This window comes from Pongo pygmaeus, chromosome 9, assembly GCF_028885625.2.
Source record: "Pongo pygmaeus isolate AG05252 chromosome 9, NHGRI_mPonPyg2-v2.0_pri, whole genome shotgun sequence".
Taxonomy (NCBI): domain Eukaryota; kingdom Metazoa; phylum Chordata; class Mammalia; order Primates; family Hominidae; genus Pongo; species Pongo pygmaeus.
Genome location: NC_072382.2, coordinates 17,051,473 through 17,076,427, shown reverse-complemented (window position 1 = coordinate 17,076,427; position 24,955 = coordinate 17,051,473). Strand labels below are relative to the sequence as shown.

General features: G+C 36.9%; 1 protein-coding gene across 1 annotated transcript; it reads right to left on the bottom strand.

The window, feature by feature from the left end:
- Window positions 1-4,659: 4,659 nt before the first annotated feature.
- LOC129008779 (olfactory receptor 5B12-like) lies at window positions 4,660-5,604 on the bottom strand. Its single transcript, XM_054441091.2, has one exon. It carries the CDS (start codon window positions 5,602-5,604, stop codon window positions 4,660-4,662), a length of 945 nt encoding a protein of 314 aa, XP_054297066.2.
- Between the last annotated feature and the right edge of the window lie 19,351 nt (window positions 5,605-24,955).

Genomic DNA, 24,955 nt, shown 5'->3' with positions numbered 1-24,955 from the left:
GCTCTAGCTACCTCCTGCTGGATAGAGGCAAAGAAGGGGCCCTGAATTGGTAGTGTCCTCAAGAGGGGAACTCTCTAGGCCAGTCAAAGGGCCAGTGGGTTGATCCAGGGGTCCTCAGTAGAAGTTGTGAGTTGAGCTCATTTGGGATTCCATTTGTAAGACCATCTGTAGTTTGGTGGCCTCGATCATGGAGGAAACAAATTTGACAAGGAGGTTAAAAACACAGGGCCTGAAAGCGAGTAATAGCAAGATGGCTGTCATGGGACCTAGAAAGGGGAGAAGCCATGTCACCCAACTCCAGAGGTTGGTATAAGAGTTTGAAAGGCATTGTCTGATTTCAGAAGCCTTTTCCTGTAAATGCTGAGTGGCGTCTCATACTATCCCTGACTGGTTAGTGTAAAAACAACATTCTTCCCCTAAGAAGGTGCAAAGTCCTCCTTTCTCGGCAGTGAGGAGGTCAAGGCCTCAGTAGTTTTGGATAATCACTGCTGCCAAAGAGTCTATTTGGGATTGTAGAATAAGGATAGATTTAGTTATTTCTTGCAAACTGTCTGAGAAATCTTTTAAGAGTGTGTGGTAGTAGGATAATGAAGTAGATAAACTGGCTATTCCAGTTCCTGCAACAGTGGCCATTCCTAACCCTATAAGTAGGGGTACTAGTTGTATGGCTCTGTGCTGATGGACTTGAGTTTGAGGGGCACTGATAGGGTCTGATTTCCACAAGACTAGAAGTTAGGATAATACATGTTACACTGTTAACTTTTAGCAAACTTTACTTTTGTTGAAAACCTTGTAAGTTTGGGATTTCAATTATTCTTTGCTATTAATAAGACCTTGTTCAGCCCATATTAACTTAAAATTGGTATAGATGGCTCCTTCCTGATTCTGTAAGTACTTTAAGGTTTTGGAGTGCAAACAGCTGCAACATTTGAGCAGACCAATTATTAGGCAATTTTCCTAACTCTGCTTCTACAAGAGTTTCCTTATCACTTACTGAATACCCGTTGTGTATTTTTCCCTTAATCACCTGGGAGGAACCATCTATAGTCCTGCCCTGAAGGGAGCTCCTCCTAGGTCTGATCGGACCTTTGTATGGTAATTAATTAAGATTTAGATCTGCGTTAGGAAACCTGCTGGGTTAAGGATTTTTGATAGGAAGGCTACGGGTTGTCAGTGGCCTCAGTGATTTTGGGCTATGCCCTTGTTTACACTGACAACAAGGTGGTATTGGAGTGTTATAGGGTTATAGAGAAGACCTTCAATTATCAATTATAGGTTTTAAATTTACCCTGGCTTTTAAAGAAATAGGGTACACCGTTGTTTCTTTGCTACTTTTATCTCTCTCTTTCCTTCTCGTTGACTTTCTGTCTCTCTTTCTCTCTCTCTGACTTTCTGTCTCTCTTTCTCTCTCTCTGACTTTCTGTCTCTCTGTCTCTTCCTCTCTCTCTCTCTATCTGACTCCCTCTCTGTCTCTCTGTCTCTTCCTCTCTCTCTCTCTGACTCCCTCTTTGTCTCTCTGTATCTTCCTCTCTCTGTCTCCTCTCTCTGACTTTCTGTCTCTCTTTCTCTCTTTCCTTTTTGCTTGTCTTTCCATGCCTCTGTCAGCCCCTTATGCTGCTGTTCTCCCTTCTTCTTACTGTTTTTGATGGGTTCAGCAGTGTAAGACTGCCACCTCCTTGGGTTTTTGACTGCGTACAATACCTCCATGATTTCCTTGTGGTATTTAATGGAGGTTCCCCCAGAGGTTAGGAACTCCCTTTCTTTCCATATTGCAGCATGGGCATGTAGGATTAGATAAGCATACTTGCTATCTGTATACACATTTATTCCTTTTCCCTTTCCCAGTTCTAAGGCTCAGGTAAGAGCCACTAGTTCTGCTCACTGGGTGCTGGTCCCAGGGGGAAGAGGCTTACTTTCAAGTACTGTTACATCACTAACTATGGCATAACCTGCTCTTCATATCCCATTCTTCACAAATGAACTTCCATCAGTATATAGGTTAAGGTCAAGATTAGCTAAGGGGAATTCTAAGAGATCCTCTCAGGCAGCATAACTCTGGACTATAATTTGTTGGCAGTCATGCTCGATTGGTTCTCCATCCTCTGGGAGAAAAGTGGCAGGGTTGAGGGCTGCACACATGCATATTTGAAGCACCAGCCCCTCAAGGGGTAGTGCCTGGTATCTAAGCAGGTGGTTGTCCGATAACCATAAACTTCCTTTGGCACCTAGTATGCCATTTACATAATGAGTAGTCCAGACGGTGAGATTCTTGCCTTGTATTATTTTGATAGCCTCTGATACTAAGATGGCCACTGCCACAACTACACATAAACAGTGAGGACTGTCACTGAAAGGACTAAAGAGGTAAAGAGGCTATATGGTATGTGCATGCGTTTCAGGGACAGATGTCCCAAGAATATAATGAATCTCATTATTTGAATTTTTTTTTTTTTTTTTTTTGTGAGACAGAGTCTCGGTCTGTCACCAGGCTAGAGTGCAGTGGTGTGACCTCGGCTTACTGCAACCTCCACCTCCCAGGTTCAAGCGATTCTCCTGCCTCAGCCTCCCGAGTAGCTGGGACTACAGGTGTGCATCACCATGCCCAGCTAATTTTTGTATTTTTAGTAGAGATGCGGTTTCATCATGTTGGCCAGGATGATCTCAATCTTCTGACCTCGTGATCCACCCACCTCAGCCTCCCAAAGTGCTGGGATTACAGGCATGAGCCACTGCACCCGGCCTGAAATTTTTTTAATTGTCATTTGCATTTTAATGCCTCTGTTGAGAATGGAATGAAAGTTTTCCATATTCAACACATTTCCTGGACAACTTAAGCAGAGAAGAATGAGAGGAATCTGAAGCAGAGGTCCCAATGTTAAACATTGCTTTACTGATCAGATTAAACAAAGCCAGACAGGGCAATCTGTCCTTGTTGTGGTTTATCTGTAAGGTCCTTGGCTTCAGAAAAATGTCTCTAGGTGGAGGTTGAATATGGGCACAGGTTAAGAATCCAAAGAAATAGAGAAAAAAGTGAGGCAGTTCTGTAATGGGAGAGGAACAGAGAGGTGGGATGGTCCGGTTCTCTATTGCTTTTGCTAAAAGTATAATACAAATATGTTGCATTTATTTATTTGCAATAAAGTGACTAAAATGTACTATCTAATTAAATATCACCCCAATCCTATGAAGTAGGTACTATTGCTATGCACATTTTACTGACATGGTAACTGAAGCACAGAAAGATTCCTACAATTTGAACATATTTGTGATCTGAGAGGTGTCTTCTCTCTGGCTACATAGAACGAGTAGCTCTTGAATCCTGGGATTAGCTATTAGGGATCCAGTTTGTTGCTGACTCTTTCTTTTCTATCTCAGTTCCACTTCCTCTCACTCACATACTCATTCGTTTATTCACCCATATTATCATCCACTCATATATTCCCTCATTCATTTATATAATTATTTAATAATTTTGATTTATTTCATTTTTTCATTGAATGGGCATTTAATGACTTTGATAGTATAAAAAACCAAGCTTGGTGAAGAATGAGAGGGCTGATATATGAGTTGATGCCAGTTCTCAAGAGTGCAAAACTCCCTCTAGTTACCAGTTCTAGAGATCATTTTTTGACTTACAGATGACTCCATCTTGGCTGGGAGTTTGACTGTGCCTGATTGAACCCCTCTTGGTGACCAATGATATTATTTCATTTCCCTGTATCCCACCTGAAAAGATGTCCCCTCACTGTTGATCTTGACTTCAGTGTCTTGTTAGATGTCAAAGTCACAGTTAATAATTTGGGGAATAACTTGACTTCATTTTTCTCTTCTCAGTGCTTCCATTCACAGAAATAATCCACACACAAATTTCCAGTTTTAGAAATTCATTTTTTATTTTTATTAAAAATCTACAGAAGCATATATGACAGGAAATGTTGCTGTCCAAGTGTTAGACATCACTAAACTTCTGTCTAGAATTCAGATAAAAAAGAGATACAGATATGTTTTTGGACTGATTCTTGCCCTCTGAACTCTGTTTTTGATCTTTGAAATTCAGGAACTAAATACATTTAGATTATACAGTATTCCTAATTATCCAAATTCACCACTGGAACCCTTGCAATTTTTAAGCTCAGGATCCAGATAGATGTGGATAGTGAAAGATACTGCTACGGACTTCTGGATTCACCACAGATGTACTAAATGAGATTACCTTGGATTAGATCCTAGGATTCTGCCTTTTGAGAATCTCTCAGGGTGATTCACAGCTGCACTAATTTCTAAGAACGATGGCTCCTTGCTGTGTAAAAGAACCATGGATTTGTTTTGTATTCTAGGAATTGAGAATATCACTCTGGTATTATACACCTATGAGGTTTACCTGCAAAGCACTTTACACTAATAGTATGATGTAGCGTGAAATTCTATACTATCTAGGATAATAATTTTGATAGTAAAATAGAAGTGGCATTTTATTTCTGGTAAAAGACATCCAAAATTTTCTCTAACCTAATCATATTCCCAAAATATGAATAGAACAGATCTCATGTGTGAAAGAAGTGCTCAGAGAAATTAAAGACAATAAATAATTAAAATAAAACAAATTATTGGACACTGGAGATCCAGTGAAATTTCAACATGTTTGCAACAAATTTATAATTAATAGGCTAAGCCCAATGAAGACTTTGCTTTTCCAATAAGCACCTTGAATGCACTCTTGACTTCTTTGTTCCTCAGGCTATAGACTAGAGGGTTAAGCATGGGGATGACCATGGTGTAGAACACAGATGAGATTTTGTCTGTGTCCATGGAATGACCAGAACTTGGCTGTAAGTACATAAAGGTGATAGTCCCATAAAAGATGGAAACAGTAGTGAGGTGATAGGCACAGGTAGAAAAGGCCTTCTTTTGTCCCTCAGCTGAATGCATCCTCAGGATAGCAATAAAAATAAAAACATAAGAGTTCAAGATAATCAAGGGAGTGAAAAAGATATTAAATGCTGCCAATATGAAAAGCACAATCTCATTTGCATAAATATCAGAGCAAGAAAGAGCTAAGAGTGGTGGAATGTCACAGAAAAAATGATTAACCACATTAGAATGACAGAAGGAGAGATGGAAAGTAAAAGCAACATGAATGGAGGACTGAAAGAGTCCACAAATGTAGGAGCCAGTGACTAGCAGGACACACATAGCACTTGTCATGGTTGTGGGGTAATGCAGGGGTTTACACACTGTGGCATGATGGTCCAAAGCCATTGAGGCCAGGAGGAAACTTTCAATAGTGGCAAAGGCTGCAAAGAAGAACATCTGGGTGGCACATGCATTGTAGGATATGATCTTATTTCCCATGAGAAACTTCACCATTACCTTGGGAGTGACAGCTGAGGTATAAACACAGTCCACCAGAGAGAGGTTGCCAAGGAAAAAGTACATGGGAATGTGGAGGCAGGAGTCCAGCAGAATCAACATGATCATCCCAAAGTTCCCAACCAGAGTGGTGAGATAAATGAGAGTAAAGATGATAAATAAAGGGATCTGAAGCTCTAGGACATCTGTTAACCCCACGAGAACAAATTCTGTCACTTCTGAAATATTATCCATCAAAGTCATTTGGGAATTATCCTGAGAGGTACCTATGCGATGAAAAAACACAAAATTATGCTAATTGCACACTATCATGGGAGCTGAAGTGTGGCCAGGTCTCTTGCTCACATGTCAGCTTCCTGTCCAGTGCAGGAGTCTGTGTGAAAGATGCTGGACCAGATTCTGGGTAGGGGTGGGTTGAGTGAGGCCATTAATGCTGAAGCGATGTGGGTACTGGAATGTCTCTGCTGACCACGAGTGGCACAGTGGTCTGTATTATATCTCTGGGGCACATTTCAGCTTTCCTAGTGTATGATATGCTCTATTACACTAAATCACACAGCACTCTTTTTCACTACTTGCTATATCTTTGAAGCCCTCTCATTTACATAAAAATCTTACTCAACAGAAAGTGAAATACAGGAAATATTTGATCATTCTTTGGTATATGATGCTGACAAGTCCTGTCACATGCAGTTCCCATCTCTCATAGACACCTTAACAATCTGTTCTTAATAGCTGAAAACATGCAAAAATTCAGGGCCCTTCTCTAGGGACACCCACACTTTTCTGCCTAATTTATCAGGGCCCTTAATTGGGTGCTTCACTGGCCACTAAAGGAAACTGCAAGATCTGTGATGCACATTCGTACTGACGTGTTGGTGTCACTCAGTAGCTAAAAAAACCAAAGGAGCAGTTTCCAAAAGGTTGAAGCAAAGCTTTAGGTGTTTTCTCTTCATCTCACAATCTTTTTTTTTTCTTATGGGCTGATGTTTTCATCTCCCACCATCACCCATGTCTTTGCATTATTTGTGGGGAGGGAGAATAGGGGAAGATCGAAAAAGTCACTTTTGTTCTCTAGGAACTCCGTGCCCTTAATCAAGTCACAGACCTCCTGCTGTATTACATAGTGTATCTGGTGATACTTACTTCCAGTGGTGGATCAGGTGACATCTTACTGTGTTGCCATGTTTATAGTACTGAGAGGCCCTTTCAATTCAAGAGACCTTCTGAATCTGCAGTCTTGAGTCACAGTTGTTTCTTTTGGTTTAATAATCTTTCATATTCAAGGCAGGTGATGATATAGACCTTATTGAGACTAGCCAAGGTGAAAATCATTCTCCATCTGTCTCGTATGCTTTTCTGCTCTTACATGACAATGAATTTGAAGGTTCTTTGAAAATTATAAAAGATACTAACAATTTTAATTAGGCAATCTGAGCCATTACTTTTTATAGCTCATCGCATCTCTTCTTGGTTACTGCAGTATAAGCAGCCAACAATATTGAGTTTCCAAACTTTAATGTTTCTAAAGTAAATAACCTAATATTTGATATCCCCAAATAGATGTTGAAAGTGTTACAACTCCTGAAATTCAGAAAGGGAGGTAAGATCTTTGCACTGCTATGTGTATAGCACATTCTAAATAAAAGCAAATTAGGAAGTGTGGTCTCCCTTTTGAGTATAACCATCACCCCAACCATTTATACAAGTCATCAGAGGGTAATGAGTGTGGACATCTGGGTGCTGTAGAGCAGTTTAGTACAGTGGAAAGAGCAGTGGACAAGGAGTCAGAAGACACCTAGCCAGCAGGGTGTCTATGGTAGACGCTAACTGCTCAAGGCTTTATTTTCCTTTTGTGTATTTGTTCGTAAAGAAAAATGATTAGACCTACTAGCACCCCTTGCAATTCTAACTGGCTATGATTGTGAGGTTTTTTTTTGATACTTACTTTTGTCCTAGGAACAGACAAATTGAGGATACAAAGAAGTGGGTATGGAAAACCTTCAAGTCCAGACCATTGACTGGAAATCCACATCCAGAAAAGCATCATGCTAGAGAAACTCTTTCCCCACCTGTGGAACTCTATGTTGTGGAACAGAATCTAGACTGTGCTCTTACAAATATCAAGGCAGTGACAGTGACCAGTCTCAGGAGCAACATTTAGCATCCTGCCAGTGGATATCTCAGGAGGTTCCTGATCCCAGGTTGGCCCTCCCCATCTGACGTTGACTGAAGACAGCAGAGGATAGTTTGCGTTTGGGCTGGGAATTCTTATGAAGACATGGAGAAATGGAAGCTTAGAGGGAAAAGCCTCCAATCATCAAATCAGCAGTGCCATAGCCATGTTAGGCAGCAAAAATAAAAGCCTCACTAAAATCTCTAGCTAAGGTAATGTCAGGACCTCATGCAAACTTTCTCATATCTAGCTTTTTCTCAAATGTCTAGTGATCTCCCCAGGATTTTCTTTCTTTTTTGTTTTCTATTTTTTAAAAACAAAATACCTATTTGTCTTACAACTAGAGTGGTCTGGGGATCTTTTTCCTTACTTTTCAACCTAAGGAAATGAATCCATTCTTTCTTCTGCATAGTTGCCTCTGATCCCACCAACTCCAAGGCAGAATTATCTCTCTTTTATCAATGCAGTCAAATGTAGTTATTATAAATGTGAGCTGTGTGGTCATGTGGCTTAGCTTCAATCCTAGTCCTGTCACCTTTTGCAGTGTGACCTTGGCCAAATTATTTAATCTCTCCAAACTTCAGTATGTCACCTATATAAAGGAGATAATAAGATAATTCTCCTATGTATCTCATAGGAGAATCATAAAGATGAAATGAGATGATATATATACAAAGCAGATCATGATATCTGGAACATTTCAAGAGATCAATGCATTTAAGTACCACTATTTCATCATAAATTAAAAATTACTATCTCATGTGGAACAAAAATTGTGGTGCTCAAACATTACACCTGCTCCTCATATTTCCCTGTCCCTTTGCAACTAGGTAGAACCATGAACTAGCTCTATAAAATGGACTGGAGAAGAAGCGGTATGTATTATTTTGGAGTTGAAGTATAGAAAAGCCCAAGCAAAACCATCCGTTTGCCTCTCCCTCTGCTATGGTAAATGGGGAGTCTGCATCTTCCAGAGAATGTGGCTACAGAGGGCAAAACTTCCATTAGCCTGGGTGTTTGAGTAAATGTGGAGAGAGATTGCCCCTTTCCTAGACAAACTGTGATGCACATATATTAGCAGAAGTAATAAATAAATATTTGTAGTTTTAAATTATTGGACTTTTGAGTTTATTTTTTATGGCGGTGTAACTTAGTCTCCCCAGTATATTATGTATAATAAACTATGTACATTTTGTTGTCTATGTATTTTATTTTTTTGAACAAATGACGTGCTCTTGGGAACCACTCTCATTATCATTCATTTCTTGTTTCTTTATATAATAGGCTTATTGTGATATAATTAACTGACCATAAAATTTATCCATTTAAAATATAAAATTCAATGATTTTTTTGTATACTTTGGGTTATGCATCTATCACCACAATCAATTTTAGAACATTTTTAACACCTAAAAAAAAATCTTGTACTGATTAGCAGTCACTCCCATTTTCTTCCACCCCCCCACCCACCTCAAGCTTTAGAAAACCACTTATCTAATTTCTCTCTATATATTTGTTTAACATGAACATTTCGGCTAACTAGAATCATACAATATGTCGTCATTTGCGACTGTCTTCTTTTACTTAGAATAATGTTTTTAAGGTTTATCCATTTTGTAGCATTTATCATTACTTCATTTCTTTTTATTGCTGAATAATATTATGTTGTAAGGACATATCATATTTTATCCATCCATTCTTTAGTTGATGGACATTTGTGTTGCTTCTACTTTTGGCAATTTTGAACTATGCAATTTGTATGATTTTTTTGTGTAGACATATGCTTTCATTTCTTTAGGGTGCATACCTGAGCTAAATTTCTGGATCATGTGATAACTCTATGTTTAAACTTTTGAGGAGCTGTTTTTCAAACATGTTTTTCAGACTGTTTTTCAAACCAGCTACACTATTTTACATTTCCAACAGTGATGTGTTAGGGTTACTATTTTTCTACACCCTTTCCAACACTTACTACTATCCATCCTTTTTATTTTAGCCATTCTACTGGAAAGTGATATTCATCGTGGTTCTGATTTGTATTTCCCAATTGGCTAATGATGTTGAGCATCTTTTCTTGTGCTAATTGGACATTTGTATATGTACTTTAGAAAAATGCCTATTCATATATTTGCTCATTTATTATCTTTTTATTAATGATATAAGAATTTTTAATATATTCTAAATACAAGACCTTCATAAGATTTGAAAATATTTTCTCCTGCTCTGTGGGTAGATACTACTTTCTTGATGTTGCCCTCTAGAACAAAAAATATACTAATTTTGATGAAATCTAATGTACCTATTTTTTCTTTTGCTGTTCTGCTTTTAGTGTTGTATGTAAAAAGTCTTTTCCCAACTAAAGTTCACAAAGATTTACTTCTCTATTTTCTCCTAAGAGTATTACAGATGTAGCTCTTAACATTTATGCCTATAGTTTAAGTTAATTTTTGCACGTGGTGTGAAGAAAGGATTCAACTTCATATGTTTTCTTTGCAATATTTTTATTGAGATATTATTCACAATCTAAAATTCATCATTTTAAAGTGCACAATCTGTTTTGTCATGTTCATGTTTTGCATCCATCACAAATATCTTATTTCATAACATTTCTATCACCACAAAAAATAATTCCATATGTTAGTTGTTACCTCCATTCCTCTTATCCCCAAATCCCCTGTCAATGAGTAATCGAATTTCTGTTTCTATTGATTTGCCTATTCTAGATATTGAATATAAGTGGAAGTATATAATATTTGTCTTTTGGTGTCTGGATTCTTTTACTTGGCATAATATCTTTAAAGTTCTTCCATGTTGTAACACATGTCAGTACTTTGTTTTTTTTATGACTGAATAATATTACATTTTATGAATATATCACATTTAATTCATGTATTCATCGGTTGATGAATATTTAGGTTATTTTCACCTTTTGGCAATTTTGAATATGCTACTATGAACATTCATATGCAAATTTTGTCTAATCATATGTTTTCATTTCTCTTCGATATATACCTAGAAGCAAAATCATCAGGTCATGTATGGTAACTCTGTTTAACATTTTGCAGACTGTCAAACCATAGCTGCTGGACCACTTTACATCCTCCTTCCCCGCAAGATATTAGGGTTCCTATTTCTCCACAATAACTCAAAAATTTATTGTGTCCATTTCCTTCATTACTGCCATCCTAGGAGGTATAAAGTGGTATCTTACTGTGGATTTTTTTTTTTTCTTACAGAGTCTCACTCTTTCACTCAGGCTGAAGTGCAATAGTGCAATCACTGCTCATTGCAGCCTTAAACTTTTGGGCTCAAGCACTCCTCCTACCTCAGCCTCCAGAGCAGCTGAGACTACAGACATGCACCACTACAATTGGCTAAGTTTTTGATTTTTTTTGTAGAGATGAGATATCACTATGTTGCCCAGGCTTGTCTTGAGTTTCTGGTCCCAAGCGATCCTCCCACCTAGGCCTCCCAAAGTGCTGGGATTGCAAGCATGAACCACTATACCTGCCTTACTATGGATTTGATTTGCATCTTTTTCTGTGTTTATTGGACATTGGTGTGTCTTATTTGGAGCAATATACATTCAAATATATTGCCCATTCTAAAATTTGGCTACTTATCTTTCTAATGTTAAGTTGTAAGCATTCTATGTGTATTCTGGATACTAGCTCCTTATCAAAATGCTGTATTTGATTACTGATAAGAGAAGCCTTTTATCTTAGATACTGTTATAAATGAAATTGCTTTCTTAATCTCATTTTCAAATTGTTCATTGCTAGTGTATAAAAACACAAGTGATTTTTTTCATGTTGCTTTTGTACCTTGCAAACTTAGTTAAATTCATCTATTAGCTTCTTGCTTCTTGGTCCTAATCTCAGGGAGAAAGCTTTCAGTTCTTCCATCACTGAGTATGAGGTTAGCCTTGAATTTTTTATAAATATCCTTGAAAGGTTGAGGAGGTTCTATTTATTCCTAGATTTTTTTTTTTTTTAATTCTTAACAGGGTGTTAGATTTTGTAAAATGCAATTTTGCATCAATTGTGATGATCATGTGATTTTTTTCCTTCTTCAAATAATGCAGTGTATTACATTGATTTTCTTATGTTGAGGCACCCTTGCATTTCTGGGATAAATATTTCTTGGTTATAGTACATAATCATTTTAATATACTGTTTGATTTGGTTTGCTAATATTTTGTTAAAAATATGCATTTATATTAGTAAGGGATATTTGTTCATAATTTTCTTTTCTTGTGATGTCTTCATTTAGCTTTGATGTCAGGGCAAAGCTTTCCTCAGATAATAAGTTGGAATGTGTTCCCTCCTCTGTATTTTGGAATTTTAGAAGGATTAGTGTTATTTTTTAAAAAATGTGTAGTGGAATTCACTACAGAAGCCATCTGGTCCTGGATTTTTCTTTTATGGATGGTTTTTTATTACTGGTTTAATCTCTTTACTTGAGACATGTCCGTTTGATAAGATTTTGTATTTCTTCCTGAGTCATTTCAGGTAATTTTTGTGTTTCTAGGAATTTATTTTAATTATTACTTAATATATTTGTGCACAATTGTTAGTCAAATCTCTTATAATCCTTTATATTTGTATAAGATCAGTAGTAATATCACCACTTTTATTTTGGATGTTAGTTATTTGTGTCTTCTTTCTTTTTTTCTTTGTCAATAAAATAAAAATTTTTCATTTTTTAAGGTTTTCAAATAACCGACATTTGGTTTCAATGATTCTTTTACTTGTTTTTCTGTTCTCAGTTTTATTTATCTCTGTGCTAATCTTTGTTATTTCCTCCTGCTAGCTTTGGGTTTAGCTTTCTCTTCTTTTTCTAGTTTCTCATGGTGCAAAATTAGTTTAATGATTTTCAACTTATTTCTTTTTAATGTAGGCATTTACAGCTTTAAATTTCCTGCTGAGCACTGGTTTTGCTACATGCTATATGCTTTGTTATACTGTTTTTATTTTAATTAATTACTAAGTATTTTATAATTTTTCTTAAGGTCTATTTTTCAGCCATTGATTGTTTTTTAAATTTAACCTTTATTTTAAGTTCAGGGGTACATGTGCAGGCTTGTTATATACGTAAACTTGTGTCATGAGGGTTTGCTGTACAGAATATTTTGTCACCAGGGTATTAAACTTAGTACCCACTAGTTATTTTTTTCTGATTTTCTCCGTCCTCCCACCCTTCACCTTTCATTAGGTCCCAGTGTGGGTTGTTTACCTCTTTGTGTCCATGTTTTCTCATCATTTAGCTCCTACTTATAAGTGAGAACTTGCGATATTTGGTTTTCTCTTCCTGTGTTAGTTTGCTGAGAATAATGACTTCCAGCTCCATCTTGTTCCTGCAAAGGGCATGATCTCATTCTTTTTCATGGCTTCATAGTATTCCATGGTATATATGTATTACATTTTCTTTATCCAGTCTATGAGTCTACCATTGAGGGGCATTTAGGTTGATTCAATGTCTTTGCTATTGTGAATAGTGCTGCAATGAACATATGAATGTATATGTCTTTATAATAGAACAGTTTATATTTCTTTGAATATATAACCAGTAATGGGATCGCTGGGTTGAATGGTGTAGGGACCAGCCCCACAGGGTCGGTGGGTCTCTCCCTGTGTGCGGTGACGAGAGAGTGTAGAAATAAAGACACAAGACAAAGAGATAAGAGAAAAGGCAGCTGAGCCTGGGGGACCACTACCACCAGTGCGTGGAGACCGGTAGGGGCCTCGAATGTTTGGCTGCACTGTTATTTCTTGGATACAAGGCAAAAGGGGCAGGGTAAAGAGTGTGAGTCATTGCCAATGATAGGTAAGGTCACATGGGTCACATGTCCACTGTACAGAGGGCCCTTCCCTGCCTGGCAGCCGAGGCAGAGAGGGAGAGGAGACAGGGAGAAAGACAGCTTAAGCTATTATTTCTGCATATTAGGGACTATTAGTACTTTCACTAATTTACTACTGCTATCTAGAAGGCAGAGCCAGGTGTACAGGATGGAATATGAAGGTGGACTAGGAGTGTGACCACTGAAGCACAGCATCACAGGGAGATGGTTAGGCCTCCGGATAACTAATGATTAATGATATTCATATATAGTCATGTCTATGATCTAGATCTACTATAACTCTTGTTGTTTTGTATATTTTATTATACTGGAACAGCTCGTGTCCTCAGTCTCTTGCATCAGCACCTGGATGGCTTGCCACCCACAAATGGTATTTCTGTTTTTAGGTCTTTGAGAAATTGCCACAGTCCCTTCCACAATGGTTACACTAATTTGCACTCCCACCAAGACTGCATAAGCATTCCTTTTTCTCCCACAACCCCACCAGCATCTATTTTTTTTGACTTTTTAATAATAGGCATTCTGACTGGTGTGAGATGGTATCTCATTGTGGTTTTCATTTGCATTTCTCTAATAAGTAATGATGAGCTTCTTTTCATATGATTGTGGGTTGCATGAATGTCTTCTTTTGAAAAGTGCCTGTTCTTTTGTTTGTTTGCTTGTTTTTGTAAATTTAAGTTCCTTATGGATGCTGGATAGTGCATAGTTTGCAAAAAATTTCTCCCATTCTGTAGGTTGTTTGTTCACTCTGTTGATAGTTGTCTTTGCTGTGTATAACCTCTTTAGTTTAATTAAATTCCATTTGTCAATTTTTGCTTTTGTTGCAATTGTTTTTGCAATCCTTATCATGAAATCTTTGTCTGTTTCTATGTCCAAATTGCTGTTGCCTAGGTTGTCTTCCAGGGTTTTTATAGTTTCAGGTTTCACATTTAAGTCTTTAATCCATCTTGAGTAAATTTTTGTATATGGTGTAAGGAAGGGATCCAGTTTCAATCTTCTGCATATGGCTGGCTAGCCAGTTATCTCAGCACCATTTATTGAATAGGCAATGCTTTCCCCATTGCTTGTTTTTGTCAGGTTTGCTGAAGATCAGATATATACAGGTGTGTGGCTTTATTTCTGGGTTCTTTCTGTTCCATTGGTCCATGTGTCTGTTTTTGTACTAGTACCATGCTGTTTTCGCTACTGTAGCCTTGTAGTATAGTTTGAAGTCAGGTAATGAGATGCCTCTGGTTTTGTTCTTTTTCCTTAGGATTGCAATTTTTTCATATGCTTGTTGGCCATGTGTATGCCTTCTTTGAAAAAGTGTCTGTTCATGTACTTTGCTTACTTTTTAATAAAGACATTTGTTTTTTGCTTGTTAATTTGGTTAAATTTCTTATAGATTCTGGATATTAGACCTTTCTTGGATGCATAGTTTGCAAGAATTTTCTTCTGTTCTGTGAGTTGTCTTCTTATTCTGTTGATAGTTTCTTTTCCTATGCAGAAGCTCTTTAGTTTAACTAGGTCTTATTTTTAAATTTTTGTTTTTATTGCAATTGCTTTTGGCATCTTCATTATGAAATATTAGTTAAGGCCTATGTCCATAATGGTATTTCCTAGGTTTTCTTTTAGGTATTACATTTACATCTTTAACTGATTTTTGTATATGGTGTAAGGAAGGGGTCCAGTTTCAATCTTCTGCATATAGTTAGTCAGTTATCCCTGAACTATTTATTGAATAGGGAGTCCTTCCCATTGCTTGTTTTTGTCAACCTGGTCAAAGATCAGATAGTTGTAGGTGTGTGGCTTTACTTCTGGGCTTTCTACTGTGTTTCATTGGTGTGTGTGTCTTTTTTTTGTACCAGTACCATGCTGTCTTGATTACCACAGCCTTGTAGAATGGTTTGAAATTGGGTAATATGATGCCTCTATCTTTATTCTTTCTTCTTGGGATTGCTTTTGATATTTGGGCTTTTTTGGGGGTTCCATATGAATTGTGAACAGTTTTTCCTAATTCTGTGAAGTATTTCATTAATTGATTGATAGGAATAGCATTAAATCTATAAATTGCTTTGGGAAGTATGGCCATTTTAACAATATTGATTCTTTGTATCCATGAGCATGGAATGTTTTTCGATTTGTTTGTTATCAATAGTATCTCTTAGCAGTGTCTTGTAACTCATTGTAGAGATCTCTCCCGTCCCTGGCTAGCTGTATTCCTAGCTACTTTATTCTTTTTGTGGCTGTTGCAAATGTGATTGCATTCTTGATTTCACTCTCAGCTTGGACATTGTTGCTATGTAGTCCTAATTCCATTGATTTTGTATCCTAAAAATTTTCTAAAATTGTTTATCAGATCTAGGAGCTTTTGGACAGATACTATGGAGTTTTCTCAGTATAGAATCATATTGTCTGCCAACAGGGAGAGTTTGACCTCCTCTCTTTCTATTTGAATGCCTTTTATTTCTTTCTCTTGCCTAGTTGCTGTGGCTAGGAATTCAGTACTATCTTGAATAGGAGTAGTGAGAGTGGACATCCTTGTCTTGCTCCAGTTCTCAAGGAAAATGCTTCCAACTTTTGCCCTTACAGTATGATGTTAGTTGTGGGTGCGTCATAAATGGCTCTTATTATTTTGAAGTATGTTCTCTTAATGCCTATTTTTGAGAGTTTTTAACATGAAGTGTTGAATTTTATCAAAACCGTTTTCTACAACACTTGAGAGGATTATGAGGTTTTGTTTTTAGTTCTCTATATGTGATGACTCATATTTATTGATTTGCCAACCAACCTTACATCCCAGGGGTAAAGCCTACTTTATCATTGTAGATTAGCTTTGTGATGTGCTCTTGGATTTGGTTTGCTAGTATTTTGCATCTACATTTATCAAATTTTTTGGCTTGAAGTTTTCTTTTTTATTGTTGTGTCTTTGCTAGGTTTTGATATCCAAATGATGCTGGTGTTATAAAATGAATTAAGAAGAAGTCTCTTCTCAATTTTTTAGAAGAGTTTCAGTAGGAATGGTATATTCTCATCTTTATACATCTAGGATAATTCAGCCATGAATTTTTCTGGTACTGGGCTTTTTCTGGTTGGTAGGCTTTTATTAGTGATTCAATATGGGGTCATGTTATTGGTCTGTTTAGGGTTTCAATTTCTTCCTGTTTCAGTCTTGGAAGGTTGTTTGTTTCCAGGAATTTATCTCTTTCATCTATGTTTTCTGTTTTGTATGCATAGAAGTGTTTATAATAGTGTCTGAAGATTTTTTGTATTTCTGTTGGGTTGGTGGTGATTTCCCCCTTTGTCATTACTGATTTTCTTTATTTGTATCTTCTGTTTTTTTTCATTAGTCTAGCTGTCTTTCATTTTTATTTATTCTTTCAAAAAACAGACCCTTTGTTTTGTTGATCTTTTTTATATTTCTTCATGTCTCAATTTCCTCGCTCATTTTGGTTATTATTTGCCTTCTGCTAGCTCTAGGATTTGTTTGCTCTTGTTTTTCTCACTTTTCAGGTGTGATGTTAGGTTGATAATTTGAAATATCTCTAATTTTTTATGTGGGCATTTAGTGCTATAAATTTCCCTCTTAACACTGCTTTATTTCTGTCCCAGAGATTCTGGTGTTACATCTTTGTTCTCACAGGTTTCAAATAATTTCTTGATTTCTGTCTTAATTTCATTGTTTACCTAGAAGTTATTCAGGAGCATGGGGTTTAATTTCCATGTAATTGTATGGTTTTGAGCAATCTTCTTAGTGTTGATTTCTATTTTTATTGTGTTGTGATCTGATAATGTGTTCTGTATGATTTTTTTTTAATTTTGCTGAGGATGATTTTATAGCCAATTTTGTGGTCAATTTTAGAATATGTGCCATGTGCAGATGACAAGAATGTATATTCTGTTGCTTTTGGGTGGAGAGCTCTTTAGATGTCTGTTCAGTCCATTTTGTCAAGTGTTGAGTTCAGGTTGTTTTTGTTTTGTTTTGTTTTGTTTTTTGTTTTTTGTAAGAGATGGGGTTTTGCCATTTTGCCCAGGCTTGTCTTGAACTCTTGGACTCAAGTAATCTGCCCACCTCAGCCTCCCAAAGTGCTGGGATTACAGGTGTGAACCACTGCATCCAGCCAGATCTGAGATATCTTTGTTAGTTTTCTGCTTCAGTGACCTAACACTGTCAGTGTGGTGTTGCTGTCTCCTACTATTTTTGTGTGGTTGTCTAAGTTTATTTGTAGGTCTCTAATAGCTTGGTTTGTGAATCTGTGTGCTCTTGTTTTGGGAGCATATATATTTAGGATAGTTAAGTCTTGTTGAATTAAATATTTTACTATTGTAATGCCTTTTTTGTCTTTTATATTGTTATTGATTTAAAGTCTGTCTTGTCTAAAATTAGAATTGCAACCCCTGCTTTTTGTTTGTTTGTTTGTTTGCTTGGTATATTTTTCTCCATCTCTTTACTTTGAGCCTATGATTGTCATTGCAAGTGAGGTGGATCTCTTGCAGACAGCATACCACTGAGTCTTGCTTCTTTATTGAACTTGCCACTCTGTGCTTTTTAACTGGGGGCATTTAGCCCATTTACATTCAAGGTTAATATTGATATGCATGGATCGGATCCTGTCATAATGTCAGCTGGTTATTAAGTAGACTTGATTTTTAGTTGCTTTATAGTGTCAATGGTCTATGTACTTCAGAGTGTCTTTGTGGTGGCTAGTAACAGTATTTTGTTTCCATATTTAGCACTCCCTTAAGGGCTACTTATAAGGTATATCACTTGCTTGTCTGAAAAGGATCTTATGTCTCCCTCACTTGAAGCTTAGTTTGGCTCGATATAAAATGCTTGGTTGGGGTTTCTTTTCTTTAAGAATGCATATCCACTGTTAACCTGATGGGGTTTCCTGCATAGGTGCCCACTCCTTCTGTCTAGCAGCCTTTAATGTTATTTTTTTCATGTTGAACTTGGAGAAGCTGATACTTCTGTGTCTTAAGGATGGTCATCTTGTATAGTGTGGTATTTCGCAGGGGTTCTCTACCCTTCCTGAGTTTGAATGTTGGCCTCATTGGTGGGGTTGGAAAAATTTTCATGGATAATATCCTCAAATATGTATTCCATGTTTCTTTCTTTCTCACCATCTCTTTTAGGGATACCAATAGTCTTAGATTTGGTCTCTTTACATAATTCCATATTTCTCAGAGGTTATATTCATTTTTTTCTTTATTTTTTTCCAACTGAGTTAATTCAGAGAACCGGTCTTCAAGCTCTGAGATTCTCTTCTCAAGTTGGTTTATTCTGGTGTAAATATTTGTGATTGTACTGTGAAATTTTTGAAGTGAATTTTTCAGCTCTATCAGATCAGTTTGGTTGTTCTTTAAAAAACATGGCAAATTTGAATTTCAGCTTCTGTGTCACTTTATCATATTATTTAGATTCCTTGAATTGGGTTTCAACTTTCTCCTGAACCTTGTTAATCTTCATTCCTATTTGTAGTCCAACTTCTATGTTTGTCCTTTCAGACAAATTACCACAAGTAAGTATAACATTATGATGAGTAAGATGTTAGCTGGGGGTTTTCACACAGTCTGTACTGTCTTGAGGTACATTCCTTCTATACTTAGTTTCTGTAGTGTTTTTATCATGAAAGGAATGTTGAATTTTATCAAGTGCCTTTTCTGCAATGATTGAAATGATCATATAATTTTTATCCTTTATTATGTTAATGTGGTGTGTTTACAGAATTGATTTTTGTATGTTGAACCATCTTTGCATTCTAGGGATAAATCTCACTTGATTATGGTGAATGATCCTATTAAGGTGCTAATGAATCTGGTTTGCTAGTATTTTGGTTTGAATAGATTTTTCATCTATGTTAATCAGGAATATTCATCTGTAATTTTCTTTTCTTGTAGTGTCCTTGTTTGGTTTTAGTATCCAGGTAATGCTGGCCTCATAAAATGAATTTAAACGCATTCTTTGTTCTTCAATATTTTGAAAGAATTTGAGAAAGATTCATATTAGTTCTTTAAATATTTGGTAGATTTCAACAGTGAAGCCAACAGTTTCTGAGCTGTCCTTTGATGGAAGAGTTTTTATTATTTATTCAATATCTCTACTTGTTATTGGTCTGTTCAGATTTTCTACTTCTTCATGATTCAATCTTGGTAGACTGTATGTGTCTAGGAATTTATTCTTTCTTTTAGGTTATCCAATTGGTTGGCATATAATTGTTTACAGTAGTCACTGATGATCCTTTGCATTTCTTTGGTATTAGTTCTGACATCTCTTATCTCTAAATTTTAGTCTTCTTTATTTTTGTCTTAATTAGTCTAGATGAAGGTTTGTCAATTTTCTTAATCTCTTCAAGAAACCAACTATTATTTTAGTGATCATTTTTATCATATTTTCTAGTCTCTAAATTATTTATCATTTCTCAGTTCTTTATAATTTCCTTGCTTTTACTAATTTTGGGCTTATAGTATTCTTTTTCCTAATTTCTTAAGGTGTAAAATTATGTTGTTTGCTTAAATTATTTCTTCTTTTTTGGATGGAATGAAATATTTGTTGCTATGAGCTTCCCCCTTAGAACTGCATTTGCTATATCCCATAAGATTTGGTAGATTGTTTTTCCATTTTTATTTACCTCAAAATATTTTATAATTTATCTTTTAATTTATTCTTTGACTAATTAGTTGTTGAGGAGCATGCTGTTTAATTTCCATGTATTTGTGAACTTTCTGAAGTTCCGCCCATAATTGATGTCTAGTTTCTTTTCTTATTTTTACTTTTTTATTATTATTATACTTTAGGTATATCTCCCAATGCTATCCCTCCCACCTGCCCCCACCCCACAACAGTCCCCAGAGTGTGATGTTCCCCTTCCTGTGTCCATGTGTTCTCATTGTTCAATTCCCACCTATGAGTGAGAATATGCGGTGTTTGGTTTTTTGTTCTTGAGATAGTTTACTGAGAATGATGATTTCCAATTTCATCCATGTCCCTACAAAGGACATGAACTCTTCATTTTTTATGGCTGCATAGTATTCCATGGTGTATATGTGCCACATTTTCTTAATTCAGTCTATCATTGTTGGACATTTGGGTTGGTTCCAAGTCTTTGCTCTTGTGAATAATGCCGCAATAAACATACGTGTGCATGTGTCTTTATAGCAGCATGATTTATAATCCTTTGGGTATATACCCAGTAATGGGATGGCTGGGTCAAATGGTATTTCTAGTTCTAGATCCCTGAGGAATAGCCACACTGACTTCCACAATGGGTGAACTAGTTTACAGTCCCACCAACAGTGTAAAAGTGTTCCTATTTCTCCACATCCTCTCCAGCATCTGTTGTTTCCTGACTTTTTAATGATTGCCATTCTAACTGGTGTGAGATGATATCTCATTGTGGTTTTGATTTGCATTTCTCTGATGGCCAGTGATGGTGAGCATTTTTTCATGTGTTTTTTGGCTGCATAAATGTCTTCTTTTGAGAAGTGTCTGTTCATGTCCTTCACCCACTTTTTTATGGAGTTGTTTGTTTTTTTCTTGTAAATTTATTTGAGTTCATTGTAGATTCTGGATATTAGCCCTTTGTCAGATGAGTAGGTTGCGAAAATTTTCTCCCATTTTGTAGGTTGCCTGTTCACTCTGATGGTAGTTTCCTTTGCTGTGCAGAAGCTCTTTAGTTTAATTAGATCCCATTTGTCAATTTTGGCTTTTGTTGCCATTGCTTTTGGTGTTTTAGACATGAAGTCCTTGCCCATGCCTATGTCCTGAATGGTAATGCCTAGGTTTTCTTCTAGGGTTTTTATGGTTTTAGGTCTAACATTTAAGTCTTTAATCCATCTTGAATTGATTTTTGTATAAGGTGTAAGGAAGGGATCCAGTTTCAGCTTTCTACATATGGCTAGCCAGTTTTCCCAGCACCATTTATTAAATAGGGAATCCTTTCCCCATTTCTTGTTTTTCTCAGGTGTGTCAAAGATCAGATGGTTGTAGATATGTGGTGTTATTTCTGAGGGCTCTGTTCTGTTCCATTGATCTATATCTCTGTTTTGGTACCAGTACCATGCTGTTTTGGTTACTGTAAGCCTCGTAGTATAGTTTGAAGTCAGGTAGCGTGATGCCTCCAGCTTTGTTCTTTTGGCTTAAGATTGACTTGGCAATGTGGGCTCTTTTTTGGTTCCATATGAACTTTCAAGTAGTTTTTTCCAATTCTGTGAAGAAAGTCATTGGTAACTTGATGGGGATGGCATTGAATCTGTAAATTACCTTGGGCAGTGTGGCCATTTTCACGATATTGATTCTTCCTACCCATGAGCATGGAATGTTCTTCCATTTGTTTGTATCCTCTTTTATTTCATTGAGCAGTGGTTTGTAGTTCTCCTTGAAGAGGTCCTTCACATCCCTTGTAAGTTGGATTCCTAGGTATTTTATTCTCTTTGAAGCAATTGTGAATGGGAGTTCACTCATGATTTGGTTCTCTGTTTGTCTGTTGTTGGTGTATAAGAATGCTTGTGATTTTTGTACATTGATTTTGTATCCTGAGACTTTGCTGAAGTTGCTTATCAGCTTAAGGAGATTTTGGGCTGAGACAATGGGGTTTTCTAGATATACCATCATGTCATCTGCAAACAGGGACAATTTGACTTCCTCTTTTCCTAATTGAATACCCTTTATTTCCTTCTCCTGCCTAATTGCCCTGGCCAGAACTTCCAACACTATGCTGAAGAGGAGTGGTGAGAGAGGGCATCCCTGTCTTGTGCCAGTTTTCAAAGGGAATGCTTCCAGTTTTTGCCCATTCAGTATGATATTGGCTGTGGGTTTGTCATAGATAGCTCTTATTATTTTGAGATACGTCCCATCAATACCTAATTTATTGAGAGTTTTCAGCATGAATGGTTGTTGAATTTTGTCAAATGCCTTTTCTGCATCTATTGAGATAATCATGTGGTTTTTGTCTTTGGTTCTGTTTATATGCTGGATTACATTTATTGATTTGCGTATATTGAACCAGCCTTGCATCCCAGGGATGAAGCCCACTTGATCATGGTGGATAAGCTTTTTGATGTGCTACTGGATATGGTTTGCCAGTATTTTATTGAGGATTTTTGCATCAATGTTCATCAAGGATATTGGTCTAAAATTCTCTTTTTTGGTTGTGTCTCTGCCAGGCTTTGGTATCAGGATGATGCTGGCCTCATAAAATGAGTTAGGGAGGATTCCCTCTTTTTCTATTGATTGGAATAGTTTCAGAAGGAATGGTACCAGTTCCTCCTGGTACCAATTCCTCTGGTAGAATTCGGCTGTGAATCCATCTGGTCCTGGACTCTTTTTGGTTGGTTAGCTATTGATTATTGCCACAATTTCAGCTCCTGTTATTGGTCTGTTCAGAGATTCAACTTCTTCCTGGTTTAGTCTTGGGAGAGTGTATGTGTCGAGGAATTTATCCATTTCTTCTAGATTTTCTAGTTTATTTGTATAGAGGTGTTTGTAGTATTCTCTGATGGTAGTTTGTATTTCTGTGGGCTCAGTGGTGATATCCCTTTTATCATTTTTTATTGCATCTATTTGATTCTTCTCTCTTTTTTTCTTTATTAGTCTTGCTAACGGTCTACCAATTCTGTTGATCCTTTCAAACAACCAGCTCCTGGATTCATTGATTTTTTGAAGGGTTTTTTGTGTCTCTACTTCCTTCAGTTCTGCTCTGATTTTAGTTATTTCTTGCCTTCTGCTAGCTTTTGAATGTGTTTGCTCTTGCTTCTCTAGTTCTTTTAATTGTGATGTTAGGGTGTCAATTGTGGATCTTTCCTGCTTTCTCTTGTGGGCATTTAGTGCTATAAATTTCCCTCTACACACAGCTTTGAATGCATCCCAGGGATTCCGGTATGTTGTGTCTTGGTTCTCGCTGGTTTCAAAGAACATCTTTATTTCTGCCTTCATTTCATTATGTACCCAGTAGTCATTCAGGAGCAGGTTGTTCAGTTTCCATGTAGTTGAGCGGTTTTGAGTGAGATTCTTAATCCTGAGTTCTAGCTTGATTGCACTGTGATCTGAGAGATAGTTTGTTTTAATTTCTGTTCTTTTACATTTATTGAGGAGAGCTTTACTTCCAAGTATGTGGTCAATTTTGGAATAGGTGTGGTGCTGAAAAAAATGTATATTCTGTTGATTTGGGGTGGAGAGTTCTGTAGATGTCTATGAGGTCCGCTTGGTGCAGAGCTGAGTTCAATTCCTGGTATCCTTGTTAACTTTCTGTCTCGTTGATCTGTCTAATGTTGACAGTGGGGTGTTAAGGTCTCCCGTTATTATTGTGTGGGTCACTCAGGACTTGCTTTATGAATCTGGGTGCTCCTGTATTGGGTGCATATATGTTTAGGATAGTTAGCTCTTCTTGTTGAATTGATCCCTTTACCATTATGTAATGACTTTCTTTGTCTCTTTTGATCTTTTTTGGTTTAAAGTCTGTTTTATCAGAGACTAGGATTGCAACCCCTGCCTTTTTTTGGTTTCCATTTGCTTGGTAGATCTTCCTCCATCCTTTTATTTTGAGCCTATGTGTGTCTCTGCACATGAGATGGGTTTCCTGAATACAGCACACTGATGGGTCTTGACTCTTTATCCAATTTGCCAGTCTGTGTCTTTTAATTGGAGCATTTAGTCCATTTACATTTAAAGTTAATATTGTTATGTGTGAATTTGATCCTGTCATTATGATGTTAGCTGGTTATTTTGCTCTTTAGTTGATGCAGTCTCTTCCTAGTCTCGATGGTCTTTACATTTTGGCATGATTTTGCAGTGGCTGGTACCGGTTGTGCCTTTCCATGTTTAGCACTTCCTTCAGGAGGTCTTTTAGGGCAGGTCTGGTGGTGAGAAAATCTCTCAGCATTTGCTTGTCTGTAAAGGATTTTATTTCTCCTTCACTTATGAAGCTTAGTTTGGCTGGATATGAAATTCTGGGTTGAAGATTCTTTTCTTTAAGAATGTTGAATATTGGCCCCCACTCTCTTCTGGCTTGTAGAGTTTCTGCCGAGAGATCCGCTGTTAGTCTGATGGGCTTCCCTTTGAGGGTAACTGACCTTTCTCTCTGGCTGCCCTTAATATTTTTTCCTTCATTTCAACTTTGGTGAATCTGACAATTGTGTGTCTTGGAGTTGCTCTTCTCGAGGAGTATCTTTGTGGTGTTCTCTGTATTTCCTGAATCTGAATGTTGGCCTGCCTTCCTAGACTGGGGAAGTTCTCCTGGATAATATCCTGCAGAGTGTTTTCCAACTTGTTTCCATTCTCCCCGTCACTTTCAGGTACACCAATCTGACGTAGATTTGGTCTTTTCACATAGTCCCATATTTCTTGGAGGCGTTGCTCGTTTCTTTTTATTCTTTTTTCTCTAAACTTCCCTTCTCACTTCATTTCATTCATTTCATCTTCCATCACTGATACCCTTTCTTCCATTTGATCGCATTGGCTTCTGAGGCTTCTGCATTCTTCACGTGGTCTTGAGCCTTGGTTTTCAGCTCTATCAGCTCCTTTAAGCACTTCTCTGTATTGGTTATTCTAGTTATATATTCTTCTAAATTTT